The sequence below is a fragment of the Pelobates fuscus genome, chromosome 3, assembly GCF_036172605.1.
Source record: "Pelobates fuscus isolate aPelFus1 chromosome 3, aPelFus1.pri, whole genome shotgun sequence".
Taxonomy (NCBI): domain Eukaryota; kingdom Metazoa; phylum Chordata; class Amphibia; order Anura; family Pelobatidae; genus Pelobates; species Pelobates fuscus.
In genome coordinates, this window is record NC_086319.1 from 223,628,565 (window position 1) to 223,656,504 (window position 27,940).

General features: G+C 38.9%; 1 protein-coding gene across 2 annotated transcripts in view; it reads left to right on the forward strand.

The window, feature by feature from the left end:
* Positions 1-27,940, forward strand: part of RELN (reelin) — a 466,948-nt gene that overhangs the window by 305,552 nt on the left and 133,456 nt on the right. For both annotated transcript variants that reach the window (XM_063448139.1, XM_063448140.1), the window contains exons 17-20: positions 16,396-16,462; positions 17,469-17,702; positions 20,056-20,217; positions 26,103-26,339. In XM_063448139.1, coding sequence (XP_063304209.1) covers positions 16,396-16,462; positions 17,469-17,702; positions 20,056-20,217; positions 26,103-26,339 — 700 coding nt within the window. The remainder of the gene's footprint in view (positions 1-16,395; positions 16,463-17,468; positions 17,703-20,055; positions 20,218-26,102; positions 26,340-27,940) is intronic.

Below are 27,940 nucleotides of genomic sequence, written 5' to 3' on the forward strand. Positions count from 1 at the left end.
TTATATGGATGCTTTTCAGGAGATGATAATAGAGGCTTCTCCCATTCTCACAGATGGTCTTTGTCATTCCGACATTGTACAGATTAAGGAACATTGCACTCATAAAATACATTTCTGATTTCTCTAAGGCTACTTAAAATTGCCTATCTCATCAAACAAATATGGGGATTAAGTTCCACCGTATGGCCGCATTGTGTAAAGCCCATCACTACTTCACAGTACACCAATATCGGTGGGTCAAATTAAAATGAAATAGAGTTTGTGCTAAATGATCCAAAGTGTATTTAATAAATCTAGGATCATTGTGAATATATATAATGCAAAATTGATAATAAAAAAAAAAAACACAATTCAAACACAGTGTCAAAACTGAACAATTAAAATGATGAGTGCTTTGATGTATATACTCACAATATCATATATCTCCTCTATATGAAATCGAAATTATTATTATTATAGTGACATTGCTATCAAAAACCTCCTCAAATTCGTACTTTACTGTGGTCACCTCCAAAGGAGTATCTGATGCTGTGGAGGAGCATTTAGTGGAATGGAGTCCCAATGTTTGTTACTGAGATGTGTGGTTTTTGGGTAGCTTTGTAAAATATTTTTATTTTTGTGTGTGCTCTGTTCCTTAATCTGTATTATGAATACATTTTGGTATCTTCGGCCGCACCATTGCTGAGAAATGTATGTTCCAGGTGTGGCCCCAATTCCATTCTTTGTCACTCTGGTAGACCCACATAGGCCAATACTACATGTGCTCATCTGAGCAGAAGGTACAAAAAGGTAGCAGATTTATTGGGAGAGCCAGAACATTAAAAAAATTATGTTCTGACTCTCCAAATAATTCTGCTACCTTTTTGTACCTTAATACTCTGCTACCTTTTTGTACCTTGTTTCTTTCCTTTCCATTGCCCTTTTCTTTGGGTAGTATGCCGACTGGATTTCTTTTTGAATAGGTACTCTCATAATACAGTAATAAAATATCACTCGGAAAGGTGATATCATACCTGCTGTTAGTTATTTATGATTTACATACTTCATTACAATTTACTAAGAGAGAAATATTTGAAATACCATACTGAGATAAATGTTTGTACGTATAAGATAGTTACGGCACGTGTATGTTTTCTTTGCTTGAGCTTCAGGAACTCCCTACATTTTAGAGGCAACTGGTAATAGGATTGTAAACATAAGTACATAAAGAATGCTAAATTCATATATCTATACTTTTAGTTAATTACAGATTTAATTTATATATAAATCGGTGATTAGAACATCTGCAACAGCCCCCGCTTTCAACGAACCACAGGTTTTCTGGAACAATAAAAAATATATGCAAATTCCTCAATGTTCCATATATATTGTGATTTCTAACAATATCTACTTTTGTACTGTCAATACTCGATTCTTTTAATCCTGGCATATGAGATAAGAGTTCTAATTTGCCCCCCAACTGTATAATTTCACTTCTTTATTACATGAGTATTTCGAAAAGCTCAGATGAACGTTCTAATAAATGAAAATGTCATTTTAATTTTGAGAGCAATTGGGATCCTTGTTTAAGTAAAATGCTATTGAAGGTATATCATGTTAGCATGTAAATTACATTATTTGTAAGCCATAACTCACAGATAAACAGGATTAATGTCAGCAGTATACAGGGTGCAAAGGCAGACTGAAAACAGCATTAACCCTCTGAGCTCCAGAGACACTTGCAAACAATACAAACAATACACCCTAGCACAAAAGCAGCAAATAATATGTTGATTTTCCTAAATATAAAATATTCATAGAAGTCATTCTTGTGCATTACATTGAAGGTTTCAAAGCAGCGTGTAACCACTGCATGTGCATATGACACATTGCTGGAGCCAAAAATATCTCTTCACAGTACATGAGTTCGCCTCAGCAATTTCTGAAGGGACAGTAACAACGGGAGGTGAAGAAACAGTATGTCTATTTAATTGCCGGCTTCTGCGATCAGACTGCCAGCTGAGGTGGTGATTATAGAGGTGGCATGTGAATTGAATAAAAGCAATCAGCTTATTTGATGTAGACGAGACCATGTATCTCTGATGTCAAGCATTCTTCCACTTTTCCATGCTATATTAGATAAGTGTTTTATACGAGCAATATCTCCTAGAACGCAGAGTGGAATGTCATCTCTGTTAAACAAAATTTATGACAAAGTCATTGACAGATGAAATTCGGTCTGACTGACAGATGCAGACGCAGGCTCCAAAATCTGTTCCTGAGTGACCGGTTATTCTTAGATCTCATTCTTTGTGCATTGTTGCTAATTCATAAATATACATGTGATTTGTGTTTGTAAGTTGAAGTGCGTGATAATGTCAGAATATCTATTTATAGTCAGTCTTTGCATCTTGTGACAGTTTTTAACAGTTAAAAAAAAACAAAAAAAAACTTTTTTAAATTAAAGTAAACACAATGTAAAAGTGCACAAAGCAAGAGTGCAAATAGTATTATTATGTACATGGCTTAATTGAGTGCATTGGTCAATTTGTGACAAAATATAAATACAGGTATTATCAATGTATTTCCTTTTTAATAGTCTTCAGAGTCCAGTCATTAGTGTATGTCAAAATGTGTTTTTTTTTTAGGGATGGGGTGATTGATATTAATGAACCAACTACCTGTAAATAATTTAACAGAAAGTATTGCAGAAATATAATTACAAGAAAATTAGCATACAAGACTAAATGGAGCAAATCTTTGACTAGAACCTACAGCCGATTAGTGGGTGGGAATTGGGGGAAGCTGCACTGACCTACATGTAGTTATATAGGCGTCCCCAAACCATATTTTTCATTTCAGCTCCTTAAGAGCAAATTAACTCATATGACTAATAAAGATGTGGCAATTTTTTGCGCCTATTCTAGAAAAAGTGCAGAGACGGGCTACAAAATTAATAAAAGGAATGGAGCATTTTTTGTTATGAAAAAACATTAACAAATGTAAACCTCTTTAGTTTTGAAAAACGCGCCTCAGAGGGGATAAAATAGAAACATAGAAACATATAACATAGAATGTGACGGCAGATAGGAACCATTCGGCCCATCTAGTCTGCCCAATTTTTTAAAAATACTTTCATTAGTCCCTGGCCTTATCTTATAGTTAGGATAGCCTTATGCCTATCCCACACATGCTTAAACTCCTTTACTGTGTTAACCTCTACCACTTCAGCTGGAAGCCTATTCCATGCATCCACTACCCTCTCAGTAAAGTAATACATCTGGATATTATTTTTAAACCTTTGTCCCTCTAATTTAAGACTATGTCCTCTTGTTGTGGTAGTTTTTCTTCTTTTAAATATAGTCACCTCCTTTACTGTGTTGATTCCCTTTATATATTTAAATGTTTCTATCATATCCCCCCGTCTCTTCTTTCCTCCAAGCTATACATGTTAAGTTCCTTTAACCTTTCCTTGTAAGTTTTATCCTGCAATCCATGAACCAGTTTAGTAGCCCTTCTCTGAACTCTCTCTAAAATATCAATATCCTTCTGGAGATACGGTCCCCAGTACTGCGTACAATACTCCAAGTGAGGTCTCACCAGTGTTCTGTACAATGGCATGAGCACTTCCCTCTTTCTACTGCTAATACCTCTCCCTATACAACCAAGCATTCTGCTAGCTATTCCTGCTGCTCTATTGCATTGTCTGCCTACCTTTAAGTCATCAGAAATAATCACCCCTAAATCCCTTTCCTCAGATGTTGAGGTTAGAACTCAATCAAATATTCTGTACTCTGTCCTTGGGTTTTTACGTTCAATGTGCATTATCTTGCACTTATCCACATTAAATGTCAGTTGCCACAACTCTGACCATTTTTCTAGTTTACCTAAATCACTAGCCATTTGGCTTATCCCTCCTGGAACATCAACCCTGTTACAAATCTTAGTATCATCAGCAAAAAGACATACCAGCCATCAAGACATTCTGCAATATCACTAATAAAAATATTAAAGAGAATGGGTCCAAGTACAGATCCCCAAGGTACCCCACTGGTGACAAGCCCAAGCTTCGAATATACTCCATTGACTACAACCCTCTGTTGCCTGTCACTCAACCACTGCCTTACCCATTGAACAATTTTGGAATCCAAACTTAAAGATTGTAGTTTATTGATAAGCCTTCTATGTGCAACAGTGTCAAAAGCCTTACTGAAATCTAGGTAATGTCTACTGCACCCCCCGATCTATTATTTTAGTTACCCAATCAAAAAAATCAATAAGATTAGTTTGGCATGATCTCCCTGAAGTAAACCCATGTTGCCTCTGATCTTGAAATCCATGTGTTTTTAGATGTTCAACAATCCGATCCTTTAACATGGTTTCCATTACTTTCCCCACTACTGAAGTTAGGCTTACTGGCCTATAGTTGCCCAACTCCTCCCTACTACCTTTCTTGTGCATGGGCACAACATTCGCTAACTTCCAATCTTCTGGGACTACTCCTGTTAACAATGATTGGTTAAATAAATCTGTTAATGGTTTTGCTAGTACACCACTAAGCTCTTTTAATAACATTGGGTGTATTCCATCAGGTCCCATTGACTTATTTGTCTTTACTTTTGACAGTTGAAATAGAACCTCTTCCTCTGTAAACTCACATTTAACAAATTACTCATTTGTCCTTTTTACTAACTGAGGCCCCTTTCCTTCATTTTCATCTGTAAATACTGAACAAAAACATTAATTGAGGCAGTCAGCTAGACCTTAATCCTCTTCTACAAACCTTCCTTCTTTTGTTTTTAATCTAACTAATCCTTGTTTTACTTTCCTTTTCTCATTTATTTATCTAAAAAATGTTTTGTCCCCTTTTTTTACTGACTGTGCTATTTTCTCTTCTGTGTGTGATTTGGAAGCTCTTATAACTTGCTTAGCCTCTTTCTGCCTTATCTTATAGACCATTCTGTCTTCCTCACTCTGTTTTTTTTTTTATAATTACTAAATGCTAACTTTTTGTTTTTTACTATTTTGGCCACATCTGCGGAGTACCACAGTGGTTTCTTGAATTTTTTGCTTTTACTGACCAGCCTAATGCAATTTTCTGTTGCCTTCAGCAGTGCAACTTTTAAATAATCCCATTTAAATTGCTCCAGTCTGATAATGACTCCTTTACACATATTCTAATTTTACAAAAGTCTGTTTTTCTAAAGTCTAAAACTTTTTTTGTGTGTGGTGTTACTCAGTCACTGTTCTTATATTAAACCACACTGACTGATGGTCATTGGATCCTAAACTTTCACTTACAGTAATATCTGATACCAAATCTCCATTTGTTAACACAACTAGTATGGCCTCCTTATGAGTTGGCTCCTCAACGACTTGTTTTAGAGACAATCACAGTAGGGGGTTTAGAATATGTGGTCTCCTATCACCCTTCTGCCCCCCTATACCCGTCCTAGTTTAAATACATCCTAGAAAAACCTCTGAACTGCTCACTGAGAATATTTGTTCCCTTTTGAGAAAGATGCAAGCCGTCTTTTTTGTACAGTTTATTTCCATTCCAAACAGAGCTAGCATGAGAAATAAAGCCAAATCCTTGCCCCCAAAACCACTCACCAAGCCACAAGTTAAAGTCCCTAATACACATCCACCTGTTGTTCTGAGTGTTATGCACAGGCAGAACTTCAGAGAATGACAGTGTGGAAGCAACCTGCCGTATATCATTGGCAAAAACACTAAAAACTTCCTTTACCTCTGAAACCTCATTGCAAGCCAAGTCATTTGTCCCTAGATGGACAAGTACATCAAATTCCCCTTCCTGCTTTGCTCACTTAACAATATTACAAATATATATCTTGTCTCTGTGAGCAGTAGCTCTGGGGAGACATCTCACAAGACTACCATTCTCCATCTCCACACCTCTTATGATAGAATCCCCCAACAACAACTGCTTTCTATTAGGCCTCACCATAGTCTCCAAGCCTGTCTCCACAACACCACTACACTTGGTGCCTGAGCCTGTCTCCACAAAACCACTATCCTCAGTGTCTGAGCCTGTCTCCACAACACCACTACACTTGGTGCCTGAGCCTGTCTCCACAAGACCACTACCTTCAGTACCTGAGCCTGTCTCCATAACACCATTACACTCTGAAAGTGCAGAAAAGGAGACAATGATAGCATTATACTAATATTTTCAGGGCTAATACAAACCATTGTCTGGAAATCTATTTATAAACAGGACTACATAGATAACACATTTAGACTGAAAGAAAGGAGATTTAGTCTAAGGCAAAAGAAAGGGTTTTTTACAGTTAGAATAAGAATGTGTGATTCTCTGCCTGAAGAAGTGGTTTTATCAAAGGCTGTACAGCTGTTTATACAGTAATTGGATAAATACTTGCAAAAACAATATTCCAGGATATCATTTTTAATTTGTGTGCTAATAGCTTCTTGATCCAAGGATATATTTGACTGCAATCATGGGGTCATGACAGATTTTTTCCCTAGTTTGTTGCAAAATTGGAAGTGCTTCAAACTGTGTTTTTTCCTTCTTTTGGATGAATATCAGAAACAGAAGTGAGAAAGACTGAACTTGATGGACACGTGTCTTTTCAGCCTATGTAACTATGTACATTGGTAGATTAGGTGTCATCTGACATACAGTCTTGTTCCATAATTAGGAACACAATGCATTTTTGTTGTGAGCTTAGGTATCCGATGGCAGGGGACGCAATATGGAATTTAAGAAAAATCCAGTAATGGCTTTGGAAAAGGTGGGTCTTCTCATTTAGGAGCATAATATTATTCTAGCACTCCCCAAGATAGCAGTAGGACATTCTTGGAGAATCTGGTGGTCCCAGAACAGATGCAGGTGTTAAGAGAAAAATATTGCATTATTTAGTGACTTACCAAAATGGCACCCCTGTGAATACAGATGTACAAACAACTACCCTGAACAGATATCCAGGCACCATGAGCGTTACCTTGCACAATGTTAACTATATGGAGTGGCTTTGGTGTATAGATCATGATCACCGATTAGTTTCTCTGCAATTTAGGAGTTAAATCACTTTGTTTATGCAGCCCTAGCCACTAAACACTGAACATCAAACTAAACACACTATGCTGTAAAAATGAAATCATTTTTTCCATTAAGGCTGTTTAAGCTACTGCCAGGAGATGTGTGACTATGGCTGCATAAACAAAGTGATATAACTTCTAAATAGCAGAAAATTGAGCAGTGAGACTGCAGAAACATTATCTATACACCACAACTTTATCAGTAAGCTTAAGTTGTTTTGGTATCCCTTGAACAATACTGCTTATTTTGCTTGATTTCGCTCAGAAGTGGTTCCATAATGAAATACAGCTATTTCATCAGTAGAATATGCTGATTCAGCTCTGTACATATCTTATAACATATGAGAGAGGTCCAGGCACTCAGTGGTTTTTAACTAGGAAATCCAAGCAATAGTGACAACTTTTTGGCCAGGCAATGTAACCTTCGTCTGTATGGCTGTTATAGTACTGCATGAAAATTATGTGCACTTAACAATGGAGATAGACAGTGGACAATGTCTGGAGACCAGCCCCAGAACTGTATTACTGTTGCTGTGTGTGTGACCAAGAACAATATATGTATCTGCTACTCTGATAGATAGATAGATAGATAGATAGATAATCTCACAAAAGTGAGTAGACCCCTCACATTTTTGTAAATATTTTATTATATCTTTTCATGTGACAACACTGAAGAAATTACACTCTGCTACGATGTAAAGTAATAAGTAGTAAGTGTACAGCCTGTATAACAGTGTAAATTTGCTGTCCTCTCAAAATAACTCAACACACAGCCATTAATGTTTAAACTGTTGGCAACAAAAGTAAGTACACCCCTAAGTGAAAATGTCCAAATTGGGCTCAATGTGTCAATATATTTTGTGTGGCCACCATTATTTTCCAGCACTGCCTTAACCCTCATGAGCATGGAGTTCACCAGAGCTTCACAGGTTGCCACTGGAGTCCTTTTCCACTCCTCCATGATGACATCACAGAGCTGGTGGATGTTAGAGACCTTGCGTTCCCCCATCTTCCATTTGAGGATGCCCCACATATGCTCAATAGGTTTTAGGTCTGGAGACATGCTTGGCCAGTCTTTAGCAAGGCAGTGGTCGTCTTGGAGGTGTGTTTGGGGTCGTTATCATGTTGGAATACTGCCCTGTGGCCCAGTCCCGAAGGGAGGGTATGATACTCTGCTTCAATATGTCACAGTACATGTTGGAATTCATGGTTCCCTCAAATAACTGTAGCTCCCCAGTGCTGGCAGGCCCAGACCATGACACTCCCACCACCATGCTTGACTGTAGGCAAGACACACTTGTACGCCTCACCTGGTTACCGCCACATGCCCATGACACCATCTGAACCAAATAAGTTTATCTTGGTCTCATCAGACCACAGGACATGGTTCCAGTAATCTGCTTGTCTTCAGCAAACTGTTTGCGGGCTTTCTTGTGCATCATCTTTAGAAAAGGCTTCCTTATTGGATGACAGCCGTGCAGACCAATTTGATGCAGTGTGCGTCTGAGCACTGACAGGCTGACTCCCCACCCCTTCAACCTCTGCAGCAATGCTGGCAGCACTCATAAGTCTATTTCACAAAGACAACCTCTGGATATGACGCTGAGCACGTGCACTTAACTTCTTTGGCCAACCATGGCAAGGCCTGTTCTGAGTGGAACCTGTCCTGTGAAACCACTGTATGGTCTTGCCCACTGTGCTGCAGCTCAGTTTCAGGGTCTTGGCAATCCTCTTATATCCTAGGCCATCTTTATGTAGAGCAACAAAAATTATTTTTTTTCGGATCCTCGGAGAGTTCTTTTCCAATGAAGTACCATGTTGAACTTACAGTGACCAGTATGAGAGAGTGTGAGAGCGATAACACCAAATTTAACACACCTGCTCCCCATTCACACCTGAGACCTTGTAACACTAACAAGTCACATGACACTGGGGAGGAAAAATGGCTAATTGGGCCCAATTTGGACATTTCCACTTAGGGGTGTACTCACTTTTGTTGCGAATGGTTTAGACATTAATGGCTGTGCGTTGAGTTATTTTGAGGAGACAGAAAATTAACACTGTTATACAGGCTGTACACTTGCTACTTTACATTGTAACAGAGTGTAATTTCTTCAGTGTTGTCACATTAAAATATATAATAAATATTTACAAAAATGTGAGGGGTGTACTTACTTTTGTGAGATACTGTATATATATGTGTGTGTGCAGGGCCGGACTGGGATAAAAATTCGGCCCGGGCATTTTTTTTATCACAGCGGCCCACTAAGAAGGGGGCGGGGCAGAGAGGGTGTGTTTTGTCATCACTAACGACAAACACACCCCCTCTAAAAGTGCAGGCCAGGGCAGACCATGCGCAGAGCTCTGCTAAAGAGCTCTAGCATGAGAAAAAATCCCTGTATTAGTTCTGCACAGTGCAAGCAAATTTAATAACATGCTTGCACTGTGTTTCCTTGCAACTTGTCTCTGGTGTCTCTATAAATGGATACCAGGAGACAAAAGGGCCAGGAAAGAGTATTGTGCATGTGTTTGGAGCCTGCTTGTGGTATTGTGTGTGTGTATAGAGTGAGACGATTGTGGTGTGGTATTATGTAATAAGGTCGGTTTTAGTCGTGTTGTGTTTGTGGTGTAATGTAATGCATATGTGGCTAGGGGCTGTAGAGAATGTGTGTATAGGGGATGTAGCAAGTGTGTGTGTGTGTGTATAGGTGATGCAGTGTTTGTAGAGAGTGTGTGTTTAGGGGTGTAGTATGTGTTTGCTTACAAGGAATCTAGTGTGTGTATAGGGGATCCAGAGTGTGTATGTCAGGAATGTAGTGTGTGTGTGTGTGTATATATATATATATATATATGTGTGTGTGTGTATACATATATGTATGTACATATGTTTGGAAGTATTGTGTATGTGTATGGTGCAGTGTGTTGGGGAGGTTCTGTGTGTATGTGAGGGGTGCAGCATGTGTGTATGATGGATGCTGTGTGTGATGTGTGTGAGGGTGCTGTGTATGATGTGTTTTGTGATAGTGCGGATTGTGATGTGTGTGTGAGTGCGATGTGAGTGAGAGTGCTGAGTGTGATAGTGCTGTGGATAATGTGTGTGAGGTGTGAGGGTGCTGTGTGTGAGGGTGCTGTGTGTGAGGGTGCCGAGTGTGATAGTGCTGTGTGTGATGTGTTTTGTGATAGTGCCGAGTGTGATAGTGCTGTGTATGATGTGTGTGATAGTGCTGAGTGTGATAGTGCTGAGTGTGATGTGTGTGTGTGAGTGCTGTGTGTGATAGTGCTGTGGATGATGTGTAAGAGTGCTGTGTGTGATGTGTTTTGTGATAGTGCTGAGTTTGATGTGTGTGAGAGAGTGCCGAGTGTGATAGTGCTGTGTATGATGTGTGTGATAGTGCTGAGTGTGATGTGTGTGTGAGTGCCGAGTGTGATAGTGCTGTGTATGATGTGTGTGATAGTGCTGAGTGTGATGTGTGTGTGAGTGCTGTGTGTGATAGTGCTGTGTATGATGTGTGTGATAGTGCTGAGTGTGATAGTGCTGTGGATGATGTGTGTGAGTACTGAGGGTGATGTGTGTGAGGGTGCCGAGTGTGATAGTGCTGTGGATGATGTGTCTGAGAGTGCTGAGGGTGATAGTGCTGTGGATGATGTGTCTGAGAGTGCTGAGGGTGATAGTGCTGTGGATGATGTGTGTGAGAGTGATGAGGGTGATAGTGCTGTGGATGATGTGTCTGAGAGTGCTGAGGGTGATAGTGCTGTGGATGATGTGTGTGAGAGTGCTGAGGGTGATAGTGCTGTGGATGATGTGTCTGAGGGTGATAGTGCTGTGGATGATGTGTGTGATAGTGCTGAGGGTGATGTGTGTGATAGTGCTGTGGATGATGTGTGTGATAGTGCTGAGGGTGATGTGTGTGATAGTGCTGTGGATGATGTGTGTGATAGTGCTGAGGGTGATGTGTGTGAGTGCTGATGTGTGTGAGAGTGCTGTGTGTAAATGTTATGGATTGTGTTTTGTGGTAAATATACAAATAAATAAATCTAAGCAGGCATTATGTCCCCCCCTCCCTTCTTACCTTTTAGCCTGGGAGGGGGGGACCGGCATGGTGGTATCTGGGAGGGGGGTTCAGTCACTCGCCCAGCATCCCTGGTGGTCCTCGTGGTGAGTGAACTCTAGCCTGCAGGCTAGAGTTCACTCTCGCGAGATCCGGTCGTTGCCATGGCAACGCGCCGGATCTCGCGAGAGGAACCCGGCGGAGCTGCAAGATAGAGCTCCGCCGGGTCCTCTCTCTCCCTCCCTTCCTCCCCAGCCGCAGGTCTATGAAAGTGGGCCGGTGAGGGAGATCTTTGATCTCCCCACCGGCCCGTCGTGGCAAACAGCGGGGCCGGCGCTCGGATAGTGCCGGCCCTGCAAAGACCGGCAGGGGAGATCCTGGGACCTTCCCCTGCCGGCCTCGGCCCATGGCCACCGCGGCCCACCGGGCATTTGCCCGGTGTGCCCGATGGCCAGTCCGGGCCTGTGTGTGTGTATAAATACACACACACACACACACACACACAAATAACCTCTGCTGTTCAGTCATATGCATAATAAGTGATAGTACAAAAGGTGTGCTCTCAGCCAATGTTCCTCTTAGATGTGCATCCAAGTCCTGAAATCACTAAATTACCATTTTTCCCTCTGAGCTATAATTCATATTCTTTTAACTTTTTTGCCAAGATTCACATTTAAACATGACACTGTTGTGTGTTTGTCCCTGTGTTTCTGAAGTGCAGAATCTTATACTGTGAGATTAAAAGACACTAGGTGGCATATCATCATGTCTCAGAGGAAATATGCTTTGCATTGAAATGAGAAATAAGTAAATACTGTGAAACTCAATGAAAGTCTAAAATATTGAGTCCATTATGATTTCATTAAAAATATTCAACAAGCCTGTAGACCTCAATCTGTTCAATATGCATGTTTTTTTAATCTCAGTCATATCATCACCATCACTCAGCATATTTAATATTAATAGTTACATACATATGTATTATGCATGTAATACAAATGAAAGAGCTAATTAAAAGTGGATCTGCTACCCCCTGCCTACATCCATGGGAATCGAAAAGTAGTAGTTTGAATAAATATAACCAAACGAAGGTCCATTTCAATGCCTATAGTGTCTCTGGCATTCACCAGAGAGCTTTTCTGTTTCAATAAAAGATGAGGGAGTAGTCTCTAGCATGTTTTGCAAGGTGGCTGAATGCACAATCTGACCTTTTTATCTCGTTCTGTTTGACTGTTTCCTCTGCAAACGTAAACAACTTCAGTACCCTCATAACCACACTCCCCCGAGAATCCAAACACCTCTTTCACACTTTTAATTCTCTTCTCTGCCCTGTAGCTGCTGCTCCTCCTCCTATTCACCTGACTGCTACAAACTTCACAACTCACTTCACTGATAAGACTTCTGCGATCGGGGAAGAGATCTCTAATCTATCTCCTACCTCTACCATTACTTCCTATTACCCATTACCTTCTGTGTTCTATGCTCACTCGCACCCGATACTCCAGAAGACATCTCTGCCATTTTTTTCGATCCTTTTTCCCCATCACCTGTTCACTCGATCCTATTCATTCACAGCATGTGCCCCTCACTAAAATATTCAATCTCTCCTCTAGCATATTTTCATTCACCCTTCAAGCATTCAACCGTATTCCCAATTCTAAAAAAGCCCAACCTCGACCCTGACTCCCCATCCAACTACCACCCAATCTGTTTGCCTCCAAGATCCTTGAGAGAGTTGTGAATGCTAGATTGAATGACTTCCTTGAATCCAACTCTCTGTCTGACCTGCTTCATTCTGGATTCCGTGCTAGCCACTCTGTGTCTAAACAGTCCTGACCAAAGTATCCAGTGATTTAATTGCTGCTAACTCCAGTGGTCACTAGTGTTTCCTAATTCTTCTTGACCTGTCTGCTGCTTTTGACTTTGTTGATCATCAACAACTTTTTCTCATCCTTGGAAATCTCGGTCTACAAAACTCTGCTCTCTCCTGGTTCTCCTCCTACATCTCCCAGTGCTCCTCCTACATCAGTGTTTCTGCTTCTGGCTCTTCCTCTTCTCCTCAACACCTCTATGTTGGTGTTCCCCAAGGTTCTGTCCTTGGTCCCCTACTGTTCTAGATCTATAGTGCTTCCCTTGGTAAAATCACCAGTTCCTTTGGCTTTCAATATCACTTCTATGCACGTGACACACAAATCTATCTGTCCTCTCCCAATCTGTCACTGTTGCTCTTGATTCATGTCTCTGACTGTCTGTCTGCTATTTCTAACTGGATGGTTGTTCACTTCCTTAACTTAAAGGGACACTATAGGCACCAAGAGAACTTTAACTTAATGAAGCAGTTTTGGTGTATAGATCATGTCCCCGCAGTCTCACTGCTCAATTATCTGCAATTTAGGTGTTAAATCACTTTGTTTATGGAGCCCTAGTCACACCTCCCTGCATATGAATTGCATAGCCTTCCTAAATACATCCTGTAAAGAGAGATCTAATGTTTAAAGGACCACTATAGTGCCAGGAAAACAAACTCGTTTTCCTGGCACTATAGTGCCCTGAGGGTGCCTCCACCCTCAGGGTCCCACTCCCGTGGAGCCTGTATCAGTCACAGTCAGGGGAGGTTTTACTAGAATTCCATAAAAAGAAACAAAGGTGATTTCACTCCTAAATGGCAGATTATTGAACAGTGAAACTGCAGTGGCATGATCTATACACTACAACTACTTAATTAAGCTAAAGTTGTTTTGATGCCTATAGTATCCCTTTAACCTGCCCAAAATAGAACTCTTCTCTTTCTCTTCTCTCAAATGTTGTAACGCCTGTTTCTCCCACCAAGTCAATGGCACTACCATCAGCTCTACCTTGCAGGCTCCCTGCCTAGTTGTTCTCTTTGAGTTCGACCTTTCCTTCACCCCTCATGTCCAGTCAATCACCAAATTCTGCAGCTTCCATTTCAAAAACATAGCATGCATCCAGCAGCCGGATGTGGCTAGGCACTGGTCCATGCCGCTGTTTTCTCTCTCTCCTTGACTACTGCAATCGACTTCTCAATGGTTTTACGTGCTCCCAACTTGCGCCATTACAGTCTATAATGAATGCTGTGGAGAGGCTCATCTTCCTGTCCACCAGCAACTCCCATGTTAAAATGAACTGATTTGGCTATCAATAAAACAAGCATTGCAGCTGAAAATGTCAAAGTATAATGGACTATAAATTGGAAAATGGATTGGTCAAACTTGGGGAAACCAATACCCACTTTAGTTCTGAAATGGACAATGTAACTTACTTTAATTTGTTACTCTAAGCACCATAGCAACTTTGCCTCGTTGCAAAGGTTATGGTGCAGAGGGTGTCCAATTAAGAGTGGATTACAACTCCTGCAGCTAACTATAGATACAGCCAGCCTATAGACTCTGATACAACAATGGAAGAGCTCGCTATATCAATTCTGTTCAATTTTTCATATAGTTTTAGCATGGAGGCTCAGGTGATCGGTGCACATGGCCCTAAATTAAGTCCTACACTTGCAGCATGACTGCTTTCACTTTATGGTAGTGTTTGTGTTATCCTTGGAAAGTTGAAGGACCTAGTTGATATTACTACATTAGTGATATTTGGAGACAGTTTGTAAAATTATAAATATGTAAATGTATATGTTTTGAAGGAACATTCCAAGCAACATAACTACTACAGTGTGCTTTAGTGGTTATGGTGCCAAGCGTGACCAGGCAACCCCCATTGTAAGGAGTCAAACCATTTTAGGATGATTTGACTTCTTACCTAGAGTTTGCAGGGTGCCGCTCCCCGCCTCTTCTACATTTTAGTGAGATTCAAAAGCTCTTGCTAATTAGTTTCCATTAGCTCTCCTGCAGTGCCGATCGTTGTCAGCCAATGAGCTGAGCCATGCACTCTGGGTTTAACTCAGTGGAGAGAGCTTCTTGTGTAGAGGTGGGGAGAGGTACCTGGCAGATTCATGGTTAGAAGTCAGACTATTCTAAAACGGCATGACTCCTTACAATTGGTGGGTAACAGGGCGCTCCTGGCACCATAACCACTACAGCATACTGTAGTGTTTATGGTGCTTAGTGTGTTACTTTATAGACTTTATATTGTTGTAATTAAGTTGCAGAGTTTTAGTGTAATGTCCGGTTTGTTGTCTTTGCAGTAGAAATTATAAAGTTTATTGTTACTATCATTATTATTATTTAAGTTTACCTAGAACTACTTAAATGTTATATCATGTCAAATGCATTTCTCAATATTTGAAGCATATGATGGATTAAGGTCACGTATGGGGAGTCATCTGTTACTAACATAGTGATGTTTGCTCAAGGACAATTAATTTGTAAGAACTTGGTGATTCACTACATGATTTGAATGAGATTTGGCAATAGATTTCCTTAATACAGAAAAATAGTAGAGTTTGATTCACACTTAAAGCATCTGTTATTTCCTGGAAGCAATGTGCTAATGCCACAAACTGCTGTTTGAGGCTGCCAGCATTGCAAACAGTTAGACAGACCAACTGCTGTTTAAAATTTCACTTTAGTTGTACTTCCAAAAGCAGAGCTCGAAGACGACAATGTATAAAAATATTAAAACGTTTGGACAATACCATGAATTCTCAGGAATTTAAAATAGTGCTGGAAAAAAAAGTTGAATTTGAGCATTTTTCCAATTTGACTATTTTCCCATGAAAAAAATTAATTCTGGGTGAATTCCCAACAATTGATTGATTAGTGTGTAACCTTGACATGTTCAGGCAGGGTTATGCACTAAAGTGAGAATTCAAAGTGAAGTAACAATATTGGAGATTTAACTGACTTCAATAATTTTTCCAGTTTGCTTATTTTGGGCTTAACATTGAAATTCACATTAATGTATAAACCTATGTATGTTTACTGCCTGATCTATGTGCTTGTCGTTGCCCTTTTCAAAATGATTCGCTATCTAGCACAGTGATAGGAAACCCTGACACACCAGATGTTTCTCAACTACATTTCCCATGATGCTTTGTCAGCCTTAAGGCTCATTGGGTGTCATGGGAACTGTAGTTCAGTAACATCTGGGTTGTCAAGGCTCATTATCATTGACCTGGCTTTACAAAATTAAAAATGAGTATCTTGAGAATGGAAGCCTTGCAAGTATTTCTACTATTGCAGATTTATGTTTCTGGAGCAAATGCCCTACCTGTTACAACAAGATTGTACTCACAAGATCAGCATCACTCATATCTAATCACAATTCTTACAACTCAATATATCAGCACATTCTAACAAGCATTCTATTACAGTTTATATCGGACCATCATGCCTGAAATTCTGCTCTGGACGCGGACAATGCACAAGAACTGGCTGCAAGTGAGTGTCACATATATCTAATAAATGTCCCATCTGGTGCTTGCGGTACTTATTGCTAAGACCTGTGACAGGCTTCCAACGTGGCACTTTGACTGAAAGTAATGAGATTTCATCCTATTGATTTTTCTAGTGTTCTTCATTGCGTAATCATTCTTGTCATCTTCTATGTTTTAATTCCTTTGTGGAAAAAAAAAAAAAAGATTAGTGATGCTGGCTTCATACCCAAGCAGAGAAGAGATAGAATAAAATGCACAATGGAGAATTGTGTATTAAAAGAAAGCAAGTCCATTCGGGGAATCTGGAAACATTAATAAACCACAAGATCATAGGTCAAGAAATGTATGTATGTATGTCTCCAGACCCTGAGCTGGCTCTATTTTCCTTTAATACCTGCTCTTATATTACTTGATTGTTTAGAGTTAGATTTACTTTAATGTTAGGGATGCACCAGTACATGGGTGGGCCCGAGCATGGTGGTACTTACTCTCCTAGACAGTAGCTGCTTATTGACAGTATCCTGATGATGATAAGCCAGCAGAGGATCTTGGGGGATTGAATAATGCTGTTTCTAGATTTTCAGTCTCATGGTTTACTATGATGTCTCCAGTGATACTGCTACAAATGAAGTGCTCACATGTACCTTCCTGTACTTCTCATTTGAAAACATTATATATATCTAGATATATCTCCAGCATCAAATACACAAGCTGTAGATATAAAATAGCAAATGTTTAACAAGCAGATCCAGTATCTTTTGAATAAGTGAAACAATGTAAAAATTAAATGGGAGCAGGTGATATTCTAGAAAAATGTAAAATGTGTAGCAAGCTAAGAGGCAAGGGAATATATTGACTACATTTTGGATATTTTCTTGAAATTAGTGGCATTATTAGCAAGTCTATTTTAAAGAAACTGATTTTTTTAAGCATTTATGGAATATAAACAGAATGTGTTTTAATATTTTTTTTATATTTATATTTTTTAATTTTATTTTCTGAATTTCCAGATGTGAACCTGGTTTCTCTGGACCAGCCTGTGAAATGGCCTCTCAGACCTACCCAGTGTTTATATCAGAAAGTTTCACTAGCTCCAGGCTTTCTTCATACCATAACTTCAACTCTATCCGTGGTGCTGAAGTCAGTTTTGGTTGTGGTGTACTTGCAAGTGGCAAAGCTTTAATTTTTAATAAGGATGGAAGGCGACAGCTCATTACTGCCTTTCTTGACAGCTCGCAGTCCAAGTGAGTAAAACGTGTTTCTGGATTATCCTCTAGAACAAATGTAATATTTTAGAGCTCCACAGAGTAAGATCTCGGTGTTCTCTAATGTTATACTTTATGGATGTTCTCTAATGTTATAATTAATGGATGACAAAAATTTATCTGCTTGTCAACTGTTGGAATGCAGAGAACATTTTGTTGTTTAGCATACTTAGTTGCTTCTTTACTATATCTATATTAACTATATACATTTGTAAAGCTTTTTTTTTTTTTTTTTTTTTTAAATAATTGAATAAGTCACTATATAACTCTATGAAATAGAGCTCAGTAATTGCCCTATGCTAGTGGCTTAGGCCAGTTACATTTAATTGTGAATTATTCCATAACACAAATAAGTAAACACAACACCAATACCTTTAAGCTGTTAGAGTAGAGAGCGGACAAAAAAAACTGATTGCAATTATGAAAAACTGACAAACTGAAATTAATTGCAATTTTAGGACAAAATAGCTAACTTGGAATTAACAGAAGTGTTCCAATTTAGGTATTTTTGTATTTGCAATGCCCTTGTCTGGTCTCTACAATCCCCAATTGAGTTAATTTCCTATGTGCGAAATGCTATGGGACTTAAATATTGTCATAGCTTATACAATTTGTTGCCTTGACATTTAGGGGTAACATTTTGTTCTAGTCTAAAAACTCTCGATATTAATCTATGAAATGCCATTAAAAAACAAGGATCAGAGCAACACAGCCCTAGCCTAGCTAAAATCACAAGAAAATCACATCCAATAACGTGCGTCAGAATCCATCAAAATTTAAATATTGCTGTTGTTGTTGTATTTGACAGCTTGGGAAAAAAAATATTAAATCCATTCACTCTGCTTGCTGCTGCAGAGTATAATAAATTATTGATAAAAAAGTTAAACAAAAAAAACATCAACCAAGTGTGGAAAGGAGTGTCCTTAGAGACAGTCAACATTCTCGGAGCTCACCAGCGGTAATCCAGTTCTGCAGTTCAGAGTTGCGAAGTGAGAGAGTACATGGATTTTCTACATTGCAGCGTAGACCTAGACAGATCATTATAAAAGGTGAGTTGATGAGATTTAAAGAAACATGGAGTCTTCCCGTGCAGTACAGACATGATGTGGGTTTTATCTACAAAGAATTGACAGAGGGAGGTGCTAAGGAACATTTGTTTATACACTTGGCCTATGAAGGTGGGAGAATGGATACAAGTAAGCACCTCAAAAGTCTATCCCCTGACACTACACTAATAGGGATACTGAATTTAATAGTTTAATTGCCTACCTCAGATGAAAGGGGAAGGCAAAAAATTTTAAAATCAAAATGTGTAGTGTTACAGGAGCTCCCAGACTTTTCGAGGTACTTACTTGCCTCTATTCTCCCACCTGAGCAGACCAAGTCAGATATCTTGTGACGGGGCATACTGGAAAATAAATCTTCCTTGGCACCTACCTCTATACCACTGAACGTAGCCATCTGTTGCCAATTTGTGGCAGATAAAACCTGCATTATGTCTGCACTGCATGGGACATCTCCATGCTTCTTTGAGTCTAATCAACTCACCTTTCATACTAAGTTTAATAGTCCAGTTGCAAACTAAGATCCTTTTGCTGAGACTGGAATTGTGCTAGCAGTTCTTGCACAGAAATCATACTTTGACAAAGAGCTATCATATCCCTTTTTGAAGCTTTGCATCACAAATTCGCTCCTGGATTTGGTCGGCTCTGCCCACACCTGGTCCCTTTTCTTCCTAGAGCCAGAATGGTCCCCATTTGAAGGGCATACATCCTATACTGATGGCACTGTTCTGGCCATTGTTCTTTTTTTCTTTTATGTTGCCACCTTTGCTTATATTGCTTTTTTTGTATCTGTAGTGTGGCTGGGCACCATTACTAACTCCTTGCTTTATATGGTGGTCCCTTAGTCATACTGACTTACCTGGGCACTTGTAGGGCCACGATTTAACACCTCCCCCCTGCTGCCCCTTGGGTTAGTGGCTTTAATATCCAGTGGATCAGAATTGTGATATCACAAGCTCCACACCTTCGTCCTCTTAATTTGAAACATTTTGTAAAATTGGGAGATTCTCTTGAATATGGCAATCATGTGTTTTATAGTATGTTATCCTTTCTGCTTTTGTCTAGATATGTTATCTCAACTAAATAAGAACTTTAGGAACAATCTCAGCCACATGTAATAAGAACAGTGCCATGTAAATAAAATAAAAAATAACTTTACATAAGAACATATGGCTGCCCCTCTATAGATTAAGCTAGCAGAGGGATAAATCCGAAATAAAAAGAGCAGTAGAACAATGTCAAAATGTTTTTCTCCGATTTTCCTGTAGATTCTTGCAGTTTACTTTGAGAATTGGAAGTAAATCTGTCCTCAGTACATGCAAAGCGCCTGACAAACCTGGAGAAGGTGTCCTTCTGCATTACTCACATGACAATGGCATCACCTGGAAACTGATGGAACATTATTCTTATCTTAACTATCATGAGCCAAGGTATGTGAAATGTCCTTATGTCAAACCTGATGTATGCAGCTCTCTGGAGGACCTAGTTTTTAATGATGATACACTTGATAGCAAACAGCAGAGGAAGAAATCAATTATCTTCATCCAAGATATACAATGTGTTTGGGGGAAAATATAATATTGTGAGTCACGAAGTGCTGTACCAGCATACTAGCATTATAATCAGAAAATTGGCAATAATATAAAGTACCATTTGCTCAATAAAACATGCCATCCATAGTTAAAGAAATATCTTCTTTCTGTTATATTTAATTTATTTTTTTATGTTTTTGTTTTCTTTCTATTTGTATTACTTTCCATTTTGGATTGGAAAAACTGTGCTTTTTATTGTGAGGTACAGAGAATTCATATTTTGTACTGTGCAAACATAAAAATATCGCAAAAGGCTTAATAATGTGATCTAATGTGGCTGGTGCACGTACACATACGCATTAGGCAAAGATATCTTGCTGCTTGATCAAACAATGTGATTGACACTGCGTTAATCGGAGACATGCTCGGTCCTGAATTAAAAAGTACCGGTAATGTAAAACAATAAATAAATGTTATCCACATAACATTATGCTATTGTGCTAGTTTAATAAAATAGGAATAAACATGTTCAGTTAATTTATTATTATCTGGTATACTCCCACATGTCTAGTCTGCTATTCTACTCCAATGTGATCACTTCCACAAAGAACTGCAGTTTAACCATTTCAAGACATACCTTCACCTACACTAGAATTTCCCCAGTCATTTAGTATGAAGAGGTTAAGTGTAGGTTGATTTAACGTATACTTGATGTATACTCAACAACATATTTTTGTTAATTTGAAATGAGTGTCTCTTCTTCATTAATGCTCTTGATAAGGCCATCTTACCAACAATTTAAAACATCTGCCCACTACTACGTAGCTACATATCCATACTCATGAAAAATATTTTTTTTAAAAACAGAATCATGCAATTCACTTAAACACTACTAATTGTTAGTGCATGAAAGTGGTATTTTAAAACCTCTGCAAACCAAACTAAAGTGACATCTACACTTAGCTAACACTCGTGTCATGCAGCAGGAGAAGATGGTAAATAGCAGTTGTCTGTCGCCACACTGGAATAAATACATAATATAAAAAAACGTAATACCTAAATAAAATAGTGTTGGGTATTCCCAATAACCGATGTTACCGAAAGGATCTGATTTTTGTCCCCCACAAAATATACACACCAGAATTAATCACGGAGCTTGTGTCAAACAAGATGTCAAACTAGATGATCTTAGTTGGAAACAATGCTTGGAAATATGAAAAATATGCTTGTTTCTAATTCTATATTTTTACTATTATAAAAATTTTTTAGATACTAAAATAAATTCCAGTTTAGTTTCACTCACTTTGCTTGTGTTTCTAGTTTAATCTACACAGTTCTTAGAAGCCTACAGCTGGCAATACACTCTAAGGTACCTTTTGGATTTATGTCCCATATCTCAGAGCACTAAGGACATTCATTATACACTGCTTCAAGTCAGGATCCATATATTTCACATAATGAAAAGAAGTGGGACATGCATTATGCATCATCTAGATCACACACGTCTGTATGTAAGTTGTGTTTGGTATTACAAAGTACTTTGGCCCCATTCATAAATCTGCTGTCAATATCATGGAGCTCGGGCTGTAATTCTGACATTTAATGCTATAAGCTCACAGACTTACAGCCATGTGTGGAGACCATGCAGGTAATTAAATTGATAAATTATTTAGCATTACATGAACACTACATAGTTTTTAGTAGCTGCCTTTGATATGTAATAACTATGATAATGCTGATCTTGCAATTCTCTTATGAAAAGTGTGAATTATATATTAATCCTATTTTTAATATAAGAAGTGTATAGAAATTTCTGCTTTGAATATAAATTGTGTGATTCTGCATTTTTCCATTGTATTTAAGGTGAATTGGGTTTAAATTATATTGTAGGTTAAATAGTTTGATTTGGGGATAGTGGAGAAATTAAGACATTGCACAAGCGCAAGAAGTTGTTGAGATTTATGTTTTGTTCTGTTTTTCCAGATCAATTTACACTAAACATATTCGCTAGAAATAAAATACAAACCTCCAGCAGAAGGGAGTGAGTTGCTTAAAAAAGTGAGAATTGTGAACGAGCAGCTCTACGCACTCATGTGAGATACTCTCCTCCCCATACACCACACTAAACAAAATCTCCATGTAGTACAAGTGGAAACCTATACTCTTAGTGGAACGCTATGATAAATATTAGAGGGGTAGCATGCCCCTCACAATCTTGATGTATACAGGAATAAACATCAAGTTTTTACTGCAATAAAATACACATATTTATGTTCTCAACAGGACCCGCATGTACAGCTTTTATGAGGTTATGAAAAGTCATAGGATCAAATAAAGTGTTTGCTCATTTCAGTTTTTTCAAATTGAATTTTGGAAGATTGGTTTGCTGGGCCTACATTGCCTTTGAAACTGTATGGTAGTCCAGGAATGAAAATGACCCCCATTATGGCGTACCATTTGCAAAAGTAGACAATGCCGTATATTCTAAATGGGGTATGTCCAATCTTTTTTAGTAGACCATTAGTTAAAGTTAGCATTCATATTTGTATTTTTAATTTTTCACACAAAACTGTCCTTTTTATCATTATACATTTTACTGCTCTAAAACACTAATATTTGTATTGCAAATTACATTTTCTGGGCTTTCTGTCTAAGTTGCCAAGCAGGACCCCTCAATACATAATTAATAAAAATCACATCATTATGTAAAAATAATACATAAATGTAAGTAGAATTAAATCACATGACTCGAATCAGCAGGGGGACTGCCTTGGTTGTTAGGCAGTTCCCCCCAATCGGATCCGGTGAGGAGGGTAAGTATACAGGCTGGAGGGAGGGTCTGATCATTAAGGCGTGCTTTGCCATTTTAACCGCGTTAAAGCTCTCCTGTTGTAAGATGGTGTAGCACGTCAGGGAAGGATACATTAAGCTTTGTGCTTGGGTCTTGAGTGCAGCAGTATCCACAGGTGTAATGTTTTTGTTTTCCAACAATATTTATTTAAAGTTTTCAAGAACATCACCAGAGAACAAAAACAAAAGGCAGGACAACATGCTAAATCCAACATGACAATATGAAAGCGAAAATGCTTACAAAAGGATAAGATAAAAGTAGTGCATATATGTGCCTAACTATGCCTTGGTTCATGTGCCTGTCACTTATAGTTTTAATAACTCCTACTTCACGTACCCACCATCTTCTTTAAAGTGCTCAGTCACTCTACAGCGGAGACCTAAGACACGCATGCTGTGGGTAATTGAAAAGTTGTGCAGCTTCAAACTGCAGGACTGGGGCTGTGATTCTGTTTCCAATCTCTTTTAATCTGTTAACCATGTCAGCTACTTTTTGGCTCCATATAATTTGTTAACTAGGTCAGATTCTTCTACAACTACTAAATGTAAAGATTTTCAGCTGTTTGCAATGAACAAATCAAACAAAAGCAATTGAAATAGCTCAACACAATGAATGCTTCAAGTGGTTTCCCAAATTCAAGTGAAAATGCTTATAATGACTTCTCCAGTCTCAAAATTATACAACATCCTGAATAGAATACTTCAAAGCACAAATATGCAAAACAGGTGTTGTCTCAAGCACACCTGATGCAACTAATCAGGTTGTATTAGTTGCACCCTGTGTGCTTGAGTTGGAACACTTGAAATACCTGAACTGGCTAGGGGTCTGTAGAGTGTCATGTTTGACTGCATGTTAGAAATGTTTCACAAAGTTAAGAGAAGAGATCATTGCCCTTTACAAACAAGAAACAGGATACAAAAAGATAGCGAAGGCACTGAATGTTCCTAGAGACACAATTGGAAGCATAGATTGCAAGTTCAAAGTTAAAGGAACAGTGGTTACACTACCTGGACCGGGCAAACTTTTACTTTTCGGCTTAATGGATCAGCGGTATGTCTGGAGGAAGAAGAAGAATACATACACTGAAAAAAAACTCTGCCTACAGTTGAGAGTGGTGATGCTCTGGGGCTACTTTGCACCCTCTGGTACTGAAAACCAGCATCATGTGGAAGGCAAGACGGATACATTGAAGTATCAGGTAATCCTAGGAGAAAACGTCACACCGTTTGTTACTTACCTGAACCTGTCCCTCGTGGGTGCCGCCATCTTGGTCATGCTACTCTTCTTCAACTCCTGGTAACTCTTTCAGCATCAGGAGCCAACATGACTGCTGTACCTTTGCGCATGTGCGAGAGACCTCTATAGACACAGCCAATTCCCTGCAGCCTTCTCTAATGATGGCTGTGGGTAGTAACACAAGTGTCAAGCAGAGGAGAAATACAAAGAAAAAGTAGTCCCTACTTTGTCTCTGTATATCTCTTGACTGGGTTGGAATTTTAGTGAAATTCCACCACAGTCATAATGAATATTTAATCGAAATAAAAAATAAAAAAATATGGGGGTGACAGTGCCACTTTAAGACTTTTTTGTTTCTGTTTCTACTGATGATGCAAAAAAAGGAAAATTCAGGTCATTTTAAAAAGGGGAAAAAAAGTCATCTCCCCCCACCCCCCAAAAAATAGAAAACAAAACAGATTTCTCCTATGATAAACAAGCTGGTACTACACGCGTTAAGTGGTTACTAAAGTTACCCAGACCATGAAGTGTCTTGTGCTTTTAATCCTTTAATGTAAAACATTAACTTTCCTTTGAAGTATCTCAGAGTCATAGTCATTATGGCTCCCGTGTAATTAAAAAGGTGAGAAGATTATCTACAGTATATGTCCTATATGCTGCTTCTAACAGCTACTACAGCTATAATGTTGCTTTAAGAGTATTATTTTAAAATACTTCTACTGCCCATGTTATTAAGATCACATTTATTCCATGATATGTTCAGGAAGACAAATGTGTAGGAAAGAGCGTACCAGTGAGTGATTTACTGAATATTCAAGTTGTCATCACTTCAGCACTGAATGTGTTTATTTTACGCACACATCAAGTAATTGCTCCAGGAGATTAGATATTATTCTTCATTTTCTTTGCCGTTTGTCAAGTACACGTTTGTTGTCATTGCTGCCGCCACAAATCAAATGACCTTGTACACTGTGTGCCACCCCTGGGAGTGGGGTTGAATCAGATTTCCGCAGCACAATAAAAGCTCTATGAAAAGTTTCTAAGCTCTATTTGATTAGATTACAATTCCAGAATAATGAAAATGAATGCACGATACTCTAATCAAATTATAGATATTTTCATCATGAAAATTGAAATAATCAAATTATTATGGTAATTTATCGTTTTAGGAGGAAATATATGACCTCTATATTGTAGCAATGTGTTTAGACTTCTGTATGAACATAAAGATCTTTTCACTACAAACCAAATATATTAATGGCCTACAACTCCCAGAATGTAATAGATGACCAACCAGAGAATCATATGAAATGCCTGTTCTAAAGGTGAAAAGTACAAAAAGGGGGTTGATTCTGTTATAGTAAAAAGGGGAATGGTTTTAAATCTGGAGCAATCACCGTTGTAACCACTTTATTCACAAAGAACATTGAAGCATAATAGAAAAATAATGGTGGGTTATCTACAGAAGGGTGGGTAACCAGTAACCTCATAATTTTCAGTGTGATCTCTAAGTCTTCTATTACCCTTCTCTTTGGTAATCAGTGTTATGTAGTGGTTATGGTGCTTGCAGTGTTCTTTTAAATCTCCTTATATTACAGACTGTTGATACTTTTAAGAGTTTAACTTGAAATATGTAATAATTATAATTATTGTAGTGGCTAATTGTTCTAACTAAAGTATGCATTTACTATTCTAGAATCATATCTGTGCAACTGCCTGAGGAAGCAAAGCAATTTGGTATTCAGTTTAGATGGTGGCAGCCGTACCATTCTGGCCAAGGGGAAGATGTATGGGCCATTGATGAGATAATCATGACATCAGTACTCTTCAATAGTATCAGTCTGGACTTCACCAATCTAGTGGATGTCACACAGTCTCTCGGTTTCTACCTTGGAAATGTACAGCCATACTGTGGACATGATTGGACTCTTTGGTAAGATTTAACTCAAATTAAAAAAGCAATTATGGGTTCAGCCTAAAATACCATTGTATTAAATTGATTTCAAATCCTTTAAAGTCTTAGGTATGTTATATTTTTGTATTGCATACATGTATAATATTGAGCTTTAATTACAGATTAATTATACATAGTATTCATTTTTAAAGGACCACCATTTATGTCACCCAGACCACTTCATGTTGTAAAGCGCTGTGGAAATTTTCTGCACTATATAAATAATAATAATAATCTTAACATAAATAATAATAAATAATAATCTTAACATTGTGGAAACTGCAATGTTAACATTGCTGGGTTAAACACTCCTTTAACCCCTTAAGGACCAAACTTCTGGAATAAAAGGGAATCATGACATGTCACACATGTCATGTGTCCTTAAGGGGTTATTAAAGGATCACTATAGGGTCAGGAACACAAACATGTATTTCTGACCCTATAGTGTTAACACCACCATCTAGCCCCCTTGGGCCCCTCATGACTCTATAAATATAGTAACAATCTTACTGTATTCAAGCCTGAAGCTGTAAATCTGCATGCTGTTAGACTCAGAAAAACAAGCAGTCTGCTGACATGTGGTAGCCTGATCCAATCACAGTGCTTCCCCATAGGATTGGCTGAGACTGACAAAGAGGCAGATCAGGGACAGAGCCAGCATGATTCAAACACAGCCCTGGCCAATCAGCATCTGACAAAAACATATACACTATCAGTGACAGACACACACATTCTCTGAAAGACACATACACACTCACTAGCAGACACACACACTAATAGACACACACACTAACACACTCTTTTTTTTTTTTTTTTTTTTAAAGTTCAATCCACCCAGCCTCCTTACCTTTAGGAGTGCTGGAGTGGATTCTTTCCTGGGGTCCATTGAGACTGGCTGCAGAACGGCAGATGGGCAGGCTGGCAGACACAGTGGAGGCGGGCGGCGAGGGAGCTCTGATCTTCCTGATCAGCTCCCTCGCGCCTCTCTCAGTGATGCCGAGGCCGGAGTGACGTCATATTCCGCCTCCGGCATCACTACAGGGTGCGCATGGGAGCTGAGCAGGGAAGAGCTCAGGGGAGAGTGCTCCCTCGCCGCCCGCCTCTATTATCAGCACATGACAGCCTTGGGGGGGCCGTGAGGTGGTCAGCTGGCCAGCTCCTCAGCTCCCCAAGACAAGAGGCTAGCAAGGTATTTTCCAGGGCGTTTGGGGACAGCTTTTTTGCCTCCTCCCCCCCCCCCCCGAAAGTGCCGTCCTCGCGGTAGATACATCGCTGGGACTAGGAGAAGATATACCTGACTGGAATACATATGCTTTGAATTAGCTCTGACTGGTTGACTTGTATTTAAAATCCCCCATTTGATGCCCCAGGAGGACTATGTCCTCCCTGTTATTTAACAGCAACTGGGCAGCAATGGTAATTTTTAAAGTTTAGTAGATATGCCTCCACTTTCTAGATGGTTTTAAACCTAGTTTATAGTAAAAGGGAATCTTATATGGAGGTTAGGCTTAGCTCCGGGCGTGGGTTAAAAAAGTAAAACATTTTATCCTGAGTCCTGTGTTAATTGTGTGAAACTTCCC